The sequence below is a fragment of the Molothrus ater genome, chromosome 2 (assembly GCF_012460135.2).
Source record: "Molothrus ater isolate BHLD 08-10-18 breed brown headed cowbird chromosome 2, BPBGC_Mater_1.1, whole genome shotgun sequence".
NCBI lineage: Eukaryota > Metazoa > Chordata > Aves > Passeriformes > Icteridae > Molothrus > Molothrus ater.
Window position 1 is genome coordinate 74,549,048 of NC_050479.2, and position 18,210 is coordinate 74,567,257.

The 18,210-nt window shown below is 36.5% G+C and overlaps 1 protein-coding gene across 2 annotated transcripts in view; it reads left to right on the forward strand.

Moving 5' to 3' along the window:
* GUCY1A2 (guanylate cyclase 1 soluble subunit alpha 2) overlaps nucleotides 1-18,210 on the forward strand; it is a 151,977-nt gene that overhangs the window by 110,610 nt on the left and 23,157 nt on the right. The window contains exons 7-8 of one of the 2 annotated variants that reach the window (XM_036392824.1): nucleotides 12,666-12,820; nucleotides 12,911-13,339. In XM_036392824.1, the coding sequence (XP_036248717.1) occupies nucleotides 12,666-12,820; nucleotides 12,911-13,064 (309 nt within the window). In that variant the 3' untranslated portion in view covers nucleotides 13,065-13,339. Of the gene's footprint in view, nucleotides 1-12,665; nucleotides 12,821-12,910; nucleotides 13,340-18,210 lie in introns of those variants that run through there. The other variant, XM_036392816.2, reaches the window with a different exon arrangement.

Below are 18,210 nucleotides of genomic sequence, written 5' to 3' on the forward strand. Positions count from 1 at the left end.
CATCACATGGAGGCTGAATGTGCAGCTGCCAAAGTATTTCCTGTGAAAGGGTTTGTTTTGTTAGTTATCCACAGGAAGCTTAGCTGTGATCGTCTGTGATGAGGAGCAGACCAATGCCAAAATAACATGACTAGATATGATTGCAGTGTAGTAACAGAACTGAGAGTTCATCATGAAAGGATGACTGTCTAAAACTTTATTTTTCTAAAACAAATGTTTTCTGTCAAGCTTGCACTGTTTTGCTATTCATGGGTGTGCTTGTTACTGCAAAGTATGTTGTTGACATTGATCATCGTATGATTATTACAGAAAGGACATTAAATATCTGAGTTTATAGCATGAGTAAAATTGGTTCAACACTGCTGCTGTCAACATTTTTTTTAGTTTTAGTAAAATTCTAAAGACAGTGTGAACGAAGGTACACAATTTCTCTTTGAGCTGAAATTCAAAATTCTGGTTTTTTTAAGTGGTTTCAGAACATTAAAAAATATTTCTCCCACCCCATCTGTTCTTAAGGATGACAGGAAAACAGACTTTGCAGCTGTCATTTGAAACCCTCGAATGTAACACCACTTTTTAATTAGTTGTCCTTCAATGCAGTATGATGTTAGAGTTAAAAAAGACACACATATGTTAATACATGCTGTCCATCTTCCTGTCAACATCCTCACAATGTGCTTTCCAGTGTTTCAGTAGTGCCATAATGAAATGATGTAACTTTTAGCACATTTACCTCAAAAACTTGTCACTGTCATACAGTACAGTCTATATAGGCCTAGATAAGCTGGATATTCGCTATGACTTCATTTCAATTGTATTATTTCTAGTTGTGTCCCCATACATCCCTCTTTGATATGAACATCTTGCGCATACTGGTAGATGATTATCACGCTTCCCCTATTGAGGAATAATTAGCCAAGCTGTAAGCATTTATGGATTTTTAGTTTCCCTCTAATTAAATCCTTTCTGAAGAGATTCTTGATCTTTTCAGAAATCACAGCTGTTGACAGTACCTAGGTTTTAACTTTTAATAGGTTTAGTGTGGTTGACTAGAATTATGTAGGAAGGAACTATAGGTGTCAGATGATGTTCATAACCCCAGATTACTTCTTTCATGTGATAAGATTGCAGGCTATCTCAAATTCATTTTGATCTTCACTCAGAATTTCCCAGCTTTCTCTCTTAAATTGTGTATATTTAATTCAGAGTATATTTCTAGATGCATTCAGTTTGCAGGATCCATTTACTTGCATTGTGTGTTGTTTATTGCAGATCATTAACAAATACAATAAATAAAAATAGGTTATGCTGAATTTTGTTTATTACACACAACTATGAGTGAGATTTCATCTACTTTATTTCATTTATCCACAAATTTCAACTCATGTTAAAAACAAATAAAAATTGTCAAATTTTCATGATTTAATATTCACAGTCGTCTTGCTCTCAGAAACACTGATAAAGAACAAGGCACCAAAATGTAAAGGAATTCTTTTTAATGAAAACACATCTTGCATCATTTGGGAGGAAAGGAGTAAAGAACGAGACTTAGAGCTAAGGGACTTGTCAGAAAAGGTTGCACCAAGAGAGATTCTTCGCCCACTTCTTGGTTGAAGAATTTGACTGGAAAGGTTTCAAATAAAGCATAATCAGTTGGGAGTAACAGCAGAAAAGAAGCAAGCAATGAGAATGCTGGATAAGCAAAATCCAGGGCTGGGGGTCTGTGCCCCTCAGCAGCCAAATGCACCCAGTTAGTGTCATTAAAGGTTGGCTGGAGAGCAGTGGCAAACAAGGAAGTTATAGATATGCCATGCTACCATCTCCTACTACCTCCCAAACTAGATTAGTTTTATGTTTTCAAAAGAACATGCAAGGATAATTGAGATTTAAAGTCTCTGGCTTTTTTTTCTGGTCTTACTCACACAAATAATAGCGTAAGTATGCTTAAATTTTTTTCTGTATATTCGTGGATTATAGAAATAGAAATTAATTGATAAAAACTGGTGAAGATGGGCAGAGATAATCTTGGCTATGCATATTAATGTTTAAATTTTTGCAATTGCAAAATGCATAACCTACAGAAAAGGAATTATTATAATATATGCATTAAGATTGCTATTTTTTATAGAAATTACAAGCCAAAAACAACTGCATGTGTTGCCATGCTTTGTTCTTTGTCAGTGTGTCTCTGAGAGAGGGATGAGTGTTAGACACAGTGGGAGAGATCATTGAATGAAATGAAGGAAAGTCATTAGACTGAACATTGAAATCTTTCCTTCCCATAAGTGATTCACCTTCATCTGAGAGCAATTAGTCTTTGTTTGGGTTTTGTCATATTCTTGACATCATCAGGCATTCATTTGCTAATTTTTTGAAAATAAGATCAAAATCTTTCTAGTCATGAAAACACCAGAAATTCAAATTTATCCTGATTTGTCTTCTTTAGATTGTAGTGCAGTTAAGAATTTTCTCTGAAGCAATTTAAACCAACAGTGAAATAGTATCTAATTCCTATTCATGGTTCGTCTGATGTTGAATAACAATCAGATATTGCTTGTAGATTTCCACCTTAAATCTAGGAATAGAAAATGTTACATTTTTTATGAGTTGCAGAGTGATTTTTCATTAATTTCATTAACCATTTTATTTACAAATGTCCTTTTTTAAACTTAGATTTTCAGTGAAGGTAACAAAGCTGTACAGAATACTCTTGAGTTCTGATCCTAGCTTTTGTTATGATTTGTTTTGTAGTGTCGAGAAAATTTGACTGACTTGCTGAAATGCTGTCTATACAGGAATCAGAAGACTCACTAAATGCTTAGATAATTTGCTAAAATCCTCAGTTCAGTGCAAACCAGCTGCCTTTCTCTTTGTGCTAATTCCCTTTGTTGTATGAAGAAGTTATTCACAACTGTCCGGATTTGCTGTCTGAAAGACTTCAGAAAAATCATTTTATGTGAATGTGTATTTTGAACTCACTGAGGAGGAATTTCACTTTCGCTGCAAAGATCTGCAGCTTTGTGATGGTGAAGTACAAAGGCCAATAAGGAGTATTAATAAACCCCTTCCCAATTATAGCCAAGGTGAAGTCTTTTAGTCCCTTGTTTATAGATCTGTGCAGTCACAGAGCCTCATTTCCCTTTGTATGCAACCTCCACTGCCAGCTGTGGAGGTTTGCTCCTGGCATAAGAGTTGGGTAAATTTTGCAAAAATCATTATCTTACATTGTCTTGTGTTCAGTCTATAGAAATTGCAGTTCTTAAAATCAAACTGGTGAACAAGCAAAGGAACACAGCAGCATTATCATTTTAGAGTAAGGTGCTAATGATTATCTAATACAGTGAGCTCTTCAAACATTGGAACCTATAAGGTATAAAATATCTGTATGTCCCAGCTGTCATATGGAAACTTTCTTTACTTTACAGGCAGATTTATATTTATTTTTGACTTGAGCATGAGAACAAGTTGTGATGTTGCACATTAGTATTCATTTAGTATTTGCAGTTAGTATTTAAGTCTCTGTGATGGTAGCAGTGCTTTAAGTTTCTTCACAAAGAAGCAAACTATTTTTTAGCTATTAAAGCCTGCAATTCTACACAGTCTTTATACAAAGCTTGGTGTTCCCTTAGCCTTTTATCTTTCATGTGGTCATTTCTTGATTTACTGTTTCAAAAAAATCAATAAATTGGCTTTTTTCAGGTATTTGTCTATATCACAGTCACAGAATCACACACTTCTCAGTCTAACAGACAATACAGCCAATTAAATTGTTCAAGAAATGACTGGATGTGGCACTTAGTCTATGGTCTAGTTGACAAGGTGGTGATCAGCCAAAGGCTGGTTGTACTCAACAATCTGAGAGGTCTTTTCCAACATAAATGATTGTTAGACTGAGAAGTGCTGAAGGAAGCAGTCTGTCTGCTTTTCCCAACTTAAGAAAAGATACATTTTTAAAACCTCACCCACTGTTTTTTTTTTTGGTTTTTTTTTGGGTTTTTTTTTTGTTTTTTTTTTTTTAATCGTGTCTACTGTGTCCATATGGAGCAGGGAGTTTAACAATTTTTTATTTTGATTGTATCTGCCTTGGTGCTGATTGCAAGAAGCTGGGGCATCCAGTAGAAACTACAGGCTTAAAATGTATCTCCTCTTTGTGCAAAAAGTATCAACATACCTTGTGGTGGTAGGGGTTTAAATGATATGGGCAACAATTAAATTTCATTAATAGTGTGGGAGCCATTGTAGAGGCTAGATAAGGTTGCTTCTAGCAGTAAAACTGTAAGATTGTTACAGATCAGTGGTGCTATTAGGAAGTTGCTATGATCCTTGTTGATTGGTTCCAAGCTCTTCCCAAAGCAGATCAATCTGGCTTTCATTGATGTATAAGAACATGTACTGTGGTCAAAAGATGAAGCGTGACTCTGCCACTGAAAGGTCATTTCAAAGATTGCAGGCTAGATTCAAAGACCATTACATTAAAACATCTGAAGAAATTTCTGCAGTTCTACAAATAGAATGATGTTCTGATGGGGTCCCATCCATCAACACCAGTATTTTTGATGATTTATGCACAAGAGTGTAGCTCATTTTACATAGAGGTAAAAGTGTGTCAACTTTGCCAGGCTGAGAGTTGAATTCATCTCACCTTTCTTCAGCTGTCTGTTTATGAGGTGTCCAGGTTAAACTTAAAATTAAATGTCCCTCTCTGTTCCACCAGGAGAATTAAGACAGGTTCAAGAGTGGGTGATTCAGCCTCTCCTGTGTGCCAATTTTAAAATAGGAAGAATTGCAGCCCTGAGGTTATTTACCTCCTGTGTTAAGCAGGAGTCTAAAAACCTAACTTAAATGAGGCTGGCTAACTTCTAGGTTGCTGCAATTAGGTGAAATTTACCTTAAATTACTAAATTAAGAAAAGTATCAAATGTTGATTCTTGAGGTTAAAACACTTAGGTCAAACTTTTTTTTTTTAATAGAGTGTTTTTGTTCCTTTAAATATTTTGAGCATGTGTCATTTATTCTTGTTAAAGTATCACCCAATCCATTCAGCATATGTCATATGATGGCACTGTGAGACAAAGATGTCCTCCTACACGAGGGATCAAAGAGAACTTTCTGATGAATATTTTTCTTTTTTGGGTGTCAGTGGTGGGGAGGCTGGGAAAAATCCTCCACTGCTATGTGGGCTTGTGTGAATGATTAGCTCTTTTTTAAGTGCCTGCACACACAAGTTCACATAGTAATTAAATTCCTACTGTGGAAATTACTATTTAAAGAAAACAATAAAAGGTGGTTTTGATTAAATGCCCCATCAACAATGAAATGCAATGTTTTATTGGTGAGTGAGAAGCAGCTCATGAAAAAGCACATTAACTTCAATGTTTTTTCTTTGGAACAGTAGGGGAAGGATACAGGTTTTATTTTTCTGTTTAGCAGCTCTGAAAATTCTCATTTACGTCATTTAACACCCACCTCTTCACTCAAAACCCCCTCCAGTAAATAATTTCAGATCAGAAGTTTCCTTACAGATGACCCAAATCCTCTTCTAACCTAGACACTGAGCAGTGCCATACTGAATTCACATGATCCCATTTGGCTCAAAAATAACTTGCCCCAGTGTAAATTTTCCTTTGATGCTAGAACTAATGAGCTCCCAAAACCAGTCTGAGTCTTCATTTTTGTTTTTACCTCATTTAATTCTACCTCATACTGCTGATGGAGACTCACAGGTGTATAATTTTTCAACACAGGTTATGAAATACAGAGTTGTGAAATAAAGGAAACTGCAAGGAGCCTCTGGAGGTTAACTAATCCAACCACTATTCAAAGCAGAGCTAGTTTAGATCATGGCAGAAGAACTTCAAGGGAAAGAGAGAACTAATTTCATCCTTCAAGTCTGGGTCTTCTTTATGTAGAAATGATTCATAGCTCCTTTCCCACATTCAGTAGAAGTGACTGTATGCCAAGACCATAGCCCAGGGATGTACATATGCAAAGTGCATCACATTGGTTATAATTTAATTGCATCTTTTTTGCACAAACCACATGATTGCCTTACCCAATAATTACTTAAAATGGATTTATTGATCCCAAGACATTCACTCTTTATTAGTTTATGACTTTATTTTTCATTGTCCTTGTGTAATTTGCTGTGTATTTAGCTTCAGATGGGTTGAATAATTCTTTGAGTAAAAAATCTAGGAAATTCTGATTGGAAAAGAAGTTAAGTGTTTATTTCTGCAAATGATGTTCAAATGGGGGGGGGGGGTGGAGGAAGGGGAATGTATTATCCTGTAGTTTAGTTCTGTAGAACACCTTGTGAAATTCAAGTGATCTAAATTTTCCTCTGAGCAGGTCTGTTCCTTGGCAACAATTCTGTAGTGAGCTGTACTGTCATATGTCCCTTTCCAGAAAGGCACTGTGATATTTATAAATCTATCTAAGAATACAGATAACCCACACACTAAAGCATATGTCAGGACATAGCTGTCAGTCCTATCAACCTGCAGTCCTCTGAAGGAGCAGAAGGACACATTGACTCACCAGTGTGGGGCTCTGATTTTAGACCTCTGAGCTCTGGAGAGTCTCTTTTACATTGAGACATTTTGCAAGTAAATCTCCCTGTGTAAGGCATTTGTTGGGATTTACAGATAGTGCTGCTGTAGAAGCTTCTAGAAAATATTAGAGCAGAAAACACCCTACAGAATTTGGCAGATTCTGTTTGGAATAATCTGGCTCTGTGTCATGGACTAATAGCTAAGACACCATGCAAGAGGTGACTTTGTCCTTTCTGAAGGACACTTCAAGGACAGAAGGGAGAAGGTCCATACTGAAACACAGAGTATCAATCAGTATATTAGGCCAGAAAGTGAGGAGTGCTTTTGTCTAAGAAATGTTACTGTACAGATACCAATGTACATTATTGAGGCTGAGACCAAAAGTTCTGATCAGCAGAATGCTTTCTATTGTATTTAATTGCTTTTCTGGCTTGGGCCATCCGTGTGCCTGGAACTATTTTCATGCAGCTACTGCCTTGTGCCAGCCCTGAGCTCTGCTCAGCTTAGCACAAAGTCTCGAGCAGCCATCAGTCAGTCATGTTATTGAGGCTTGAAAAGCTCCAGGTTGGCTGAGTGGGGGATCACTTCTGCCCATGGTTGTTTTCCGAGCTGTGTCACCTACTTCCCAGCCTGCCCTCTCTCCTTCATCTGTGTCTGTGTAAGGCAGACAATTCTGAGAAAATGGATTGTGTGTCCTTCTGGATGCAGTTAACCTGTGAGACAACCTGAGACTTCTCTTTCTAGCATGGGAGTGTGTTTTTCAGAGTGTGAGAACTGTTTATTAAGGTCCTTCTTTCCTTGTGTGTAGTGGGAAGAAAGAATGTATGCTGAAATGTTACTGTAATTCATATATGAGGAGGAACAGAACATCAAACACCTTTTCTCTACAAAAAGAATTTCTTTTGGCTCAGGAAATCCCTGAACTAAAAGTTACTGGTTGCAGAGAGAGAACTTTGGAAATGAGCATGTTTTTTTGTCTGCGCTTATGAGAAGACAGGTTATATGGTTACCTTTAGTGTGAGTTGGAAAGTCTGCTTGCATGTTTTAGTATCTACTACTCTTTACTGGAAGACAAAAAGAAAGGTACCCACAGACTCTTCTTCTTCCTACTTTCAATTTATTCAACAATCCCTTTATTAATTAGACCACAGAAAAATGGTTCAAGCTGTAATGTTTCCTGAAAGGAAAATTAGGCCGATTTTAAACTATTCCTCAAGCTTCTTATGCACATGGTGCTGTGCAAAAATATTTGCAGTCCTTTTCTTTTCAGCTCAGTAATCATTCTTCACAGTCATACCCCTATGCAATTTTCCATGCTATTGCCTATTAGTCTTTTTTTCTGAATTAAGCGTGAATTATGCTTTTTAAAATAGATTTGTAAGCCCATAACGAAAATTGCGAATATTTTTGCAAAGCACCATGTACATATGAAGCTTGAGGAATTATTTGAAACCTGCTTAATTTTCCTTTCAGAAATCATTAAGTTTGAACAATTTTTCTGTGATCTAATTAATATTAATGTATTCTATTGCTTATCAATATGCAAACATATATTGGTCAAAGAATTTTAGATTTGAGGAGGTTTTCAAAAACATTCTTTGGTAGACAAGTGCTATTTCTCAGACTGTCTTTCCACTTGCATCTAATTTTTGTCTTGAAAATTATGTGGAAAAATAAGGAAAGAGGAAGGAGAATACATTTTTCAAAAAGGTTTCAAAAGAGAAAAAACTCAAGAGCTCTGACCATAATGAAAATTACTGGATTTTTCTTTTTTTTTTTTTTTTGAGAGTACTGATTAACAGAAAAAGCTATTAAGAAGCAAATTAGCAATGATGAAATTTACTTCAGGCATGCCACTGCATTAATTTACTGTTATTAAAATATTTTTGCCACTTGCCTATAAAGTTAATTTTAGATGGATTGTGAATTTTCAGTGTTGCATTTACTCTCATCTCAGTTGGAATGGGCTTTATTTTGATGTAAGAGTGCAGTTTTCAGTATCGTGCCTAAGAAGGCATTCAGGCAATTGCAAGTAATTGAAATTGAATAGCAGATAAAAAAGAAACAAAACTAAACAAAGCAAAAACCCCAGCTCTTCTAGATATAAAAGAAGAAAATCATGCTTTGGCAATGAGGAGGTGTAAAGAAGTAACATACATTTTTTTAAGATTTGGACATCAGAAGAATTCAGTAACAGAATGTTCAATTCAGAAAAAGAACAAATATTTTTCTGTTGTTCATCCTTGTTCTTGTTTGTTCTTGACTTTCCTCTTGCATTCTAGTCTGCACTATCAGCTCTCACTGATACCACTTCTGGCACATTTCCACTGGTCATTTTAGATGGTGACCGATGCTTCTCATCTTTCTCATCTTTCTTTATGAATCTTCTTCTTTATCTCCACTAAACAAAATCACTATCCTTCTGGTCACTCAGGTATTAGACATTTCTGCTCTTTGTGCCTTATCCAGTAAGAAATATTCAAATACTGCTACTTTCTTAATACAAGCTTTGGAAACTTCTTTTGCTTCGCACATAGCCACGTCTTTCCTCTCACATTGCATTGATCAATGCAGGCTGCTTTTCTTTTACACCTCTGACTCATCAGCTTTTCTCCACTTCACTATTACCACAGCTCTTGCAGAGATCAGATCTGTTAATCTTTTTTTCTTGTTTTTCATTGCACTCAGTTCAAGTTGTCCCTCTTCATCTAAAAGATCTCTCACAATTCTCTCAGTATTTTTCCCACCTGTTCATGTCTGTTTTGCCATTGTGCCTTCCAGGATAATGCTTTAGAAATGTTGTTGGCTTTTGTGGATCTCTTCACTGTTCCTTACCTCTTGGAGGAATGGTATTTACTGGTTGTTTTTTTTCACAGCTGTCTTCTCTTTGTGATAGTTTCCAAAGAGTCACCTTTCCATTTGTGTGCATAATGCATCTGAATTTGGTTCAGCTAAGACTTCCCTATTATCTTTAGCCGAATAATTAAGGACATACAAAGGAGCAGTTGGTACAGATGAAAACCATGCATTTTATTAAAAATGCTCCATTGAAGACTTTTAATAAATGTATAATTTGTAGTACACATCTATTTAAAGGAATAAACAGAGTTATGATAGACAAAAATTGCATCCTAATGTTGTCACCTCATTTTCACTTTCTGTGCTATTTTTAATATTTAATGGTGACTGTTCTGAGAGAGCGCTGATAAGGGCTACATGTACAATATAGCCTGGGAACTATAACTTTATTTGTGTAACTCTTGTTGGTATTGTTCTAAGTTATGTGGTCTAGGCAGATTTTCTTTACTGCAAAGGTAATGTGAAAGGTTGAAGTGCCTCAGTAAGTGCCTTCTTGTTAATAATTTGATCACATTTTTTTTTCTTTGTAAAAAAGAGCCTGAAGCTGTTAACACAACAGTTTTCAACTCTGTGAGGAAAAGACCAGGACAACGAATCTGCAAATGAAGTAAAATCTTGAAAAGACACTTTTAAGTAAACATATTTCTCTAAAAAGTACTATAGGACCAATATATTGGTTATTCTTGGTATAATAAGGCACACTTTATGGCAAGAGCATCAGTGTTTGCAGGCTCTTTTCTTGTAGAGAGCTATATAATAAAGCAGATGTGGAGCTTTATTGTAAGGCATTCTTATTGTAATTTATGTCTAAGTTTTATTGAGAAAGCCTACAGCAACTTTCTTCCAACAAATGAAAACTTCAGCTTTTGACTCTCTTTATGCAGTTTAACCTGTGTTTGTGAAACTGTATCTACCTTTTTCATTGTAGGAGCAAGTGTTTTTTAAAAATCTCTTAAGATAGTACAGAAGAACCCTCATGTATGAGGGTTGAAGCACTGAGTAATAAAAACTATATGGCCATATAAAAGGAAGCAATGAAAAGGAAAGAATGAAAGTAACAAAACAACCACCAACAACTTCAGCTTTCACTGCGTATATTGCAAAAGCAAATTTTATTTTCTTAGTATGTTTTTTACTGTCATATTTTCCATCCACTCTAATGTATACTCTTATTCCTGTGTTTTTAGAGGAAAACAAAGCTAATACTTTTCCTTACAGTTACAATCTGTCCTTTACATGATTGCATGTACTGTGGAAGAGGTCAAGCACACAGTTAATTTGTGATTTTTAAATAAACATGCAGAGTAGCAAAGGAACAAATGGGTTTCATTAGCTCTGTTCCTAAAATTGTGTGCAAAATGACTAAGTCACCTCCCATCTCACAAGAACAAGACATTGTAAATAGGTTGTTTATTATTTATTGAAAGCATGCTCATTGTTGTGTGAGCAAGACTTCCTGCCCATAGTCTTTCACTGAGGGCAGGTACTGACCTCACTTACAGGGAGAACAGCTGTTTACCCAATTCATGACTGCAGGAGCACTTTTTTCCACTGGTAATGGAAATGTATTAAATGTATGTTGTAGCAAAAGCAGGAAATCTTATTGCTCCAAAAGATGACCAAAATAACCCAAGTGTTATGAATTTGCACAAATGTTAGCAGGCAAACTAAGTTACTGGATGCTTCCCAGCCCTGTGGAAGAGAGGATTTGAAGGATTTCTGTGTCTGCCTTCCAAACCATAGTAAAGGTTTGAAAGTTCAATTAAAGTGAACTTTTAAACTTAAAGAATCACTAAAGTGATTCTTATTCACAGATTTAAAAAAGAAGAAAGAAGGAGAGAGAAACGAACAAACCAAACTACCTAGTCTGTAATTAACAGTCTTGTTGTGAAGATTGAGGGTTTTAGGTTGCCTGTGAGAATGTTGTAAGTAGTATCAAATGCAGAACATGTCCTTAGAGTATGCAGGAGTTTACTGTAAAGCAGATATAATTCTGAACCCATTGTCTGTGACACATAAGAGAGGAACAAAATTAGAAGAGTGCTTAGCTGCATGATGGAAGTCTTGGGCATGTGGGAAGAATCATAGTCAGTGAAATAATGTGGGGTCCCACATGTTCTTAGAACTTCATGGACACCAATGTTATCAAATGCTGGCATTTTCTTTACATACAAAAGGAGTAACAATGATTTTTTTTTAAATGTGTATTTGAGTCCATATGTATTTTTTATTAAATAAATAGGGACTGATGGACAAAAGGACAGTGCAACAACTGTGAATTAAGTAAGTAAAAGGACCATATTGAGTACAGTGTTAGGTAAGTCACTCATTCATACCCCATCAGACCCTGTTAGTAGCTGCTATTTATTTCCTTCACCTTAAGTTTTTCAGCAGTCCAGTTGCTATGAGCAAGAGTATCCTCAGAAGATATAAATATCTTCTTTTTAATTTTTAACTGTTTTAAAGTTAACAAGAGAAAAAGACTTCCCTATCTGTAAAAATCATTTTCTTGGCAAACACAATTGTTAGCTAAAATATATGCAGAATAAATCTCTGATTATTCATTCTGAAGGAAACGTGGATGGTGACTCTGAGCTGTACAGGTCTATGCAATTGCCAGATAGTTACAGGGAATGATTGCTGAAATAGTCGCATGCGTTTTTTAATTTGCTGGGGATTTATTCCTCCTTATTTTGAGGAGGATACAATTACCTTTAAAATCATTGGTGCCTCAGTCTTCAGCATTCTCACCACTGCAATATCTCTCTTTCTGACAAAGTGATAGAGACCTTAGACCTTGAAGAGTTTGGAAGAAAAATATGGAGGAGATAAAACTTAACTACTCTTCCTGCCAGTTTGAGAAAAACTGGCTATTACTTCAAAGCCTGTGCTAGAAGTGGTGGCAAAAATAACCTCTGTAATGTATTTATTTGTGTAATTAGATGGCTGCTGTTGCAGTAGCTCTGGATGATCCCAACCTGTTCTGTTCATGATCTCTATTTTGACTGTCACAGTCTCCAGCAAATGTGCACAGAAGAAAATGTTTTAGTGAAAAGGTGATAATCTTTTTGTTTTTTCTTTTAACTACATCTGATCTAAGCTAGAGGAATAGAAGAGTCTGGGTTTTTTTCCACTTCACTCTTTCTTCTTTAGTTTACTCTTTATTTGAAAGGTTGCTTGTAGCTGAGTCCTAATGACCTTGCCCTTGGTGGCACAGGAGAGGCAGCCTGATGTGGATCTCATGTGTTTTTCCAGATGAGGATAGGCATTCACTCAGGTTCGGTGCTGGCCGGCGTCGTCGGTGTGAGAATGCCGCGCTATTGCCTCTTTGGGAACAACGTCACCCTCGCGAGCAAGTTCGAGTCAGGAAGTCACCCACGCCGCATCAACGTCAGTCCCACCACGTACCAGTAAGTCCTCTTCACCCTTTCTTTCCTATTGTTTTTGTTCCAGCCTGTTTTCAGTTCCATCCTGTAACGTGCTCTGTCCTCAACACACAGAATTCAACAGAAAGTTGGTAGGGCATCGGGAGAGAGGGAAGAGGCATTGCGTGGGGACGTCTGTCTTCTGTTTGCAGATTTGTATCAGATTGTGCAAAGAACTCAGGCATTGGAGGCAAGGAAGCACAACAGAAAAGCCAGCCATTCCTGCTAAAAATAATATGTAACAGAACAAGTGGGAGATATCTCCCAAAGTGATGTAGTTGTATGCACTATTACAGCTTTTGACTTTGGATTTGGGTTCCACCCACTAAACACATTTCATGAAAGTGAGCACACTCCCATTGTCTCAGAAGAAAGTCGTATTTTGCCAGTAAGGCCAAGAGATAACAAAGAGATTTAATGCTTTCTTGAAAATAAAATTTCTTATTTAGCACTGTAAAGACACACTTGATAGAAGCATTCTCATAATGTAGGAAAAAAATACGAAAATGGCAAAGCATTATCCCTAGCATTTTGAAGAAATTATGCAAATGGATAGAAGGCTTGATTAAATCTGGTTATGAGGAACAGCTCCTAAATAAAAAAGGTGTTCCTTATTGTTCAAATTTGACAGTTTGACTATTAGAATTTCTACTGTTTAGAGTACAGCTGATACACTCACTTTTTTTTTGGCAGGCTATCTCAATCTTCTAGTGTTCTGTATCTGAAGTAATTTTCTGAAGGTTTTTAGACTGGGGTAAATCTGTACACAGTTGCTCAAACAATATTGCTTTTCTTTCTTTTTTTTCCTACTCAGAACTGTGAATCTTAAATCTTTTCCCCCATAGCTATTTAGATAAATAAAAATTTTAAATGGGATTTCTTCATCCGAGTATTGAAGTGTCTGCTATGCTAAAATGTGAATCAGTCAGAAATTAAAAGTAATTAAAATAGTGCATAAAGTGACATTCTTCTGAAGAGCCCATCCATTTGAGATCATATTTTGAGAATGAAGCAAGTGTAACAAATTGAACAAGAGAGATATGACAAGAGTAGAATAATGAATAGGGTTTGAATCATAAAGTGAACAGAAATCAATTCATACAACTGTCTGGTAACATGCAAGAGAAGGACAATCTATTATTTTCCTTATTCGTCCCAATCCAATCTATTATTCTTTACAGAAGACATTTTCATTTAAATAAAAATAAATCAAATAAATATATAGGATATTTCTGTTTGGAGCTTGGTATCATTTGAAAATTAATTGGTTTTGGGACCTTCCATACACAGCATTCTACAGTGTTTGACTCTTGGTCATCCACTATGGGATAGAAGGAACCCTCTAAAACCTGGTTTGGATACTCACCATAATTTTGTTTACCATTTGTGCTCCAGTTACAAAAATTACACAGTAGCAGGACCTTTGGTGTGTGATTTGTAGTCTGGCAAAAGGTGACCAAGGCCCTGTGACAGGGAGCTGGACTTCTCTTGAGTAGGATCAGTTCTTATAAAGTGCTGTTCTCCAGCCTCAGATAGTCTTCAAGACACTCTGAAAGTGCAGTCCAAACTTTTTCAGGAGATCTTAGCACTTCACAAATGTGGTTCATGGGACTGATTTCACTTGGGGCTATGGTGTTGCTTGCTCATGTTTGTGTCCCTGAGAGCAGAAACTGGTGAGCTAGACAGCTTTATGGAAATATAACTAGAGAGCAGGTTTGGGACCTATGATGCACAGAACTCTCTTCATGCTGGGTCCAGAGTCACTTTCCATGTACCAGTGCACAGGGCCAGTTGTGCTGAATTTGGTTATGAGTGATACAGCACCTCCTCTGTGAGACACAAATTTGTGGTCATTGAAAAGCCTGATTTAGCTGAAGATGTTTCTGTTCATTGCAAGAGGGTTGGACTAGAAGGGCTTTAAAGGTCCCCTCCAACCCCATTGATTCTGTGGCTCTGTGAGTGTATTTTCTTTTCATCACAGTTCTGATTAAAAGACTGTTCTGAAAGTTAGTTTGAGGGCCTGTGTATGGAGCTTGTTAGAAATCTGTGGGTTTGTGCTGCCCTTTTTCTGATTCCTATTACATTCTGGCACCGGGAAGGTGGCTTCTCTTCACCCATGTCTCATCTCTGCCTGGCTGCCACTGGGCATTTTGTACCATGGCAAGTCAAATGTGAGTCACCTTGGAGAGCATTCTTACTAAGTCCTAGGCACCAAAACTTGAGTCAGATCTTCTCACCCTGCATATCTCTCAGGCTGCATCAAAACTGGTTTTTTTCACTTCCCTTTAATCCTAGAAATCCATTATGAATAGTACCATTTTTTTCACGATTGCTGAACCTTTTATGACCCTCATGTCTGTACTTACCTTGCAGACAGTTATCAGTGTAGACTGTTGCTTCAAAAAGGGTAGAAAGTAGAAAGGTGATTGATTATGTAGTAATGCTGTAACATAAAATTGCAAAACAATACACAACAAAATACAGAATTATTGGTGTTTTTTATCTGTACTCAGTAAACAATCTGCTGTTAAAGTGTTAAAGTGAAAAAATTCAGTGCTTGATTCAGAGAACTTGCAGTGGAAGTAACAGGCTAGACACGTGGTTACAGGTGAAGGAAGTAGAAATGGCAAGAAAATATATGTTTGAATGAGATGCAATTATTGAAAATGAGTGGCTAAAATTAGGGATTATCAGGATAGGATCAATTTTTTATTACAGGCTTGAGAAATTATGTGAAAAGATAAAACTAATGTGCATGGGGCAACTTGAAAAGTTGATTTCAAACTATACCTTCTGGCATAGTTGGAAGCTGGAAAACAAACCGGGAAGAAGTCAAGAAATAACACTGTTGACACAGTGTCCAGAAGAGACTGCAATTACAAAACACTCAAAGGGAAAGAATTATTCAGAGTTTCTGATGGTGATTTGTGAGATTTAACATAATGTCTTGGTGGTGTCCAAATCAAAAAGTAGTGATCTGATGCATCCATATATAATTTTTCTTAAATATAATTTGTATGAGTATATATTTATTGTGTATAAATAAAATGACTAATCACAAACTGAAAATGTATTTGTATTTGACTTTATATTCTGTTAAATTCTTCTATCTGATCACACTGTGCTGCTGTGCACTTTGTTAATACTGCTCTTGTTAATATTTCTATTATCTAAGAATAAGTGTTTTCCAAAGTAGATGATTTTGCAGTCATTATGAAAACAACAGAATTTTCAATTATATGAAACTACTGGCATTAATCATCACGTGTTTGTGTCTACCATGGCCCCTGATGGAAGTTGTGATACAACTTTTATAAAGCAAGCAAACTTTTATAAAGCTTGGAACATGTCCAATACTTATCAGCTTTCATTTTACTGTAAAGATTATGCATCTTAAAGTGTCATCAGCATTCAAATAATAATCACACCTCAGGATACCTATTACTGGTTACAGACACTTCCCTTCAAGCCTGTAATCTGCCTAAGTAAGAATCAGAGTCTAAAATGGTAAGTACAAGGTGTGATGTTTGTTGCTTAGCAGCAGCAGTGAGCCTGGGGCCGTCTTGCTCCAGTTACACCTGCCTGGGCAGAGCTCTGCTAGGTGTGAAACAGCAACTTTTACAAAGGTGGACTTTGCATTTTTTGAATCTGAAACATCACTTCTCTTTGAAATATCCTGTTCACTTGAATCAGACAGGTCTTTGGACACAAGGATCACAGATCCCCATTTGCTTTGAATCACTGAGCATTGTGAAATTAAATCACTGGAATAGCACTGGTAAAACTCCCAGTGAAAAATGTGGAAGCTGGAGAGGAAGTTGAGCATCCCAGACTGGTCGCTGTATAAACATATGGACAGAAAAGAATAGGAAAAGAAGTTTATTTAATTAATCAACATTATCCTGAATTGAATAAAATTACCGTATTTTCCATAGTCAGAAAGGAAGCACAGTAAGATTTATGAGGCTCTTCAGCACAGGAAAGAAATCAAATATTTTTTAGTTTTTTTGTTTCAGCTTTTAATAATGATTTTTGAGATATTAACATAATATACCCACATTTGTCTTGTTTTCCTTGTAGTGTTGCAATGTAGTGCTTTGGGAGTTCTAAGCGGTTATCAAAAGCAGGTAAACATAGTTGCTCCTGTTTGTCAAGTAACTCCTATTTAAGAATGAATTTTTTTTCCTCTTCTTTCTACCTCTAGTCTTTTGCAGCATGTATTTCCCCTTTGGAGAATGTGCTTCTGGCACTCAGTGCTGGGTACAGGTACTGTCCATTATCACATGTTGGGCAATGTATCTGGGACCTGAGCTTAGGCAAAGATCAACAGCCTGTATCCCACATCTTTATCTTGATTTAGGAGAGAGTGTTTGTGTGCCTCATTATTGAGCTGTGTGAGGTCATTGTGTGTTCATCTGCATAAATTGCTCCTCAGCCTTTAAAATTGATTAAAACTGATGTAGGTTTTTAATAGGTTTTTCACAGAAAGTTGTATGAAAGAAGTTTTATGTAATTAAGAAATATTTCTATGCTTCCCTCTTTACAGGGATTTTAAATTAAAATTAGGCTTTTCTTTAAACTCTTATTGGTTTTTATTTTTTATCAAATTCTTTTTCCTACAAGTTATATCTATTTATATGTATCATTTCTTCTACAGGTTATAGCTATCCCTACATTTATATTTTTCTGCCTCCTATGGTCAAACCAATGGGCTTGCTCTCCCAAGAGCCTTATTTCAGATTTTATTTCTCAGCATCCTTTAAAAAAAACTGTTTGTTTTTATGTTGGTCAATTCACTATGTATGTTTTCAAGAGATGTTGGTGGACAGACAATTTAGTTTTGGACAGATTGGGAATACAACTTATTCATCGGCACAAAAAATTATTGCTAGTCTCATTTTAGAAGCATAGTCAAAACACACTGTTTTTTCTTGGGTTTCTGCTCCCAGTATCACCTGCTTCTGTGAGGCTGCACCCCCATAGTCACTGTGTTTTGTGATGCTGGTCCTTGGGCCTCTGGTGTCTGTCTGTGCTGTGCTTTGTGACACTGTATTTTTGTTCAAGGTTCACTCTACACAGGATAGCTGTGCTGGATCACTGTTCAGTAGTTAACAGTGTATGTTACCCCACAGTTTCACACAGCTGATCTAAAGCTAAAACATCTTTAGGAAAAAGTCATCTGTTGGCTACACAGCTGTTAAAACTACAAAAAGCTCAAGCCTGCAAAAATCCAGGCAGGTCCTGAGGCCAGCACTGCTACATGAGTGTAAAGCCTGAGGCCTTTTAGTAGCAAACCTGTGCACTGAGCCTCTGATGTCCCAAACAGAGAGCAGAAAACCAATATTCTTTTTGCTTAGGTGAGAGAGGAAAAAAGT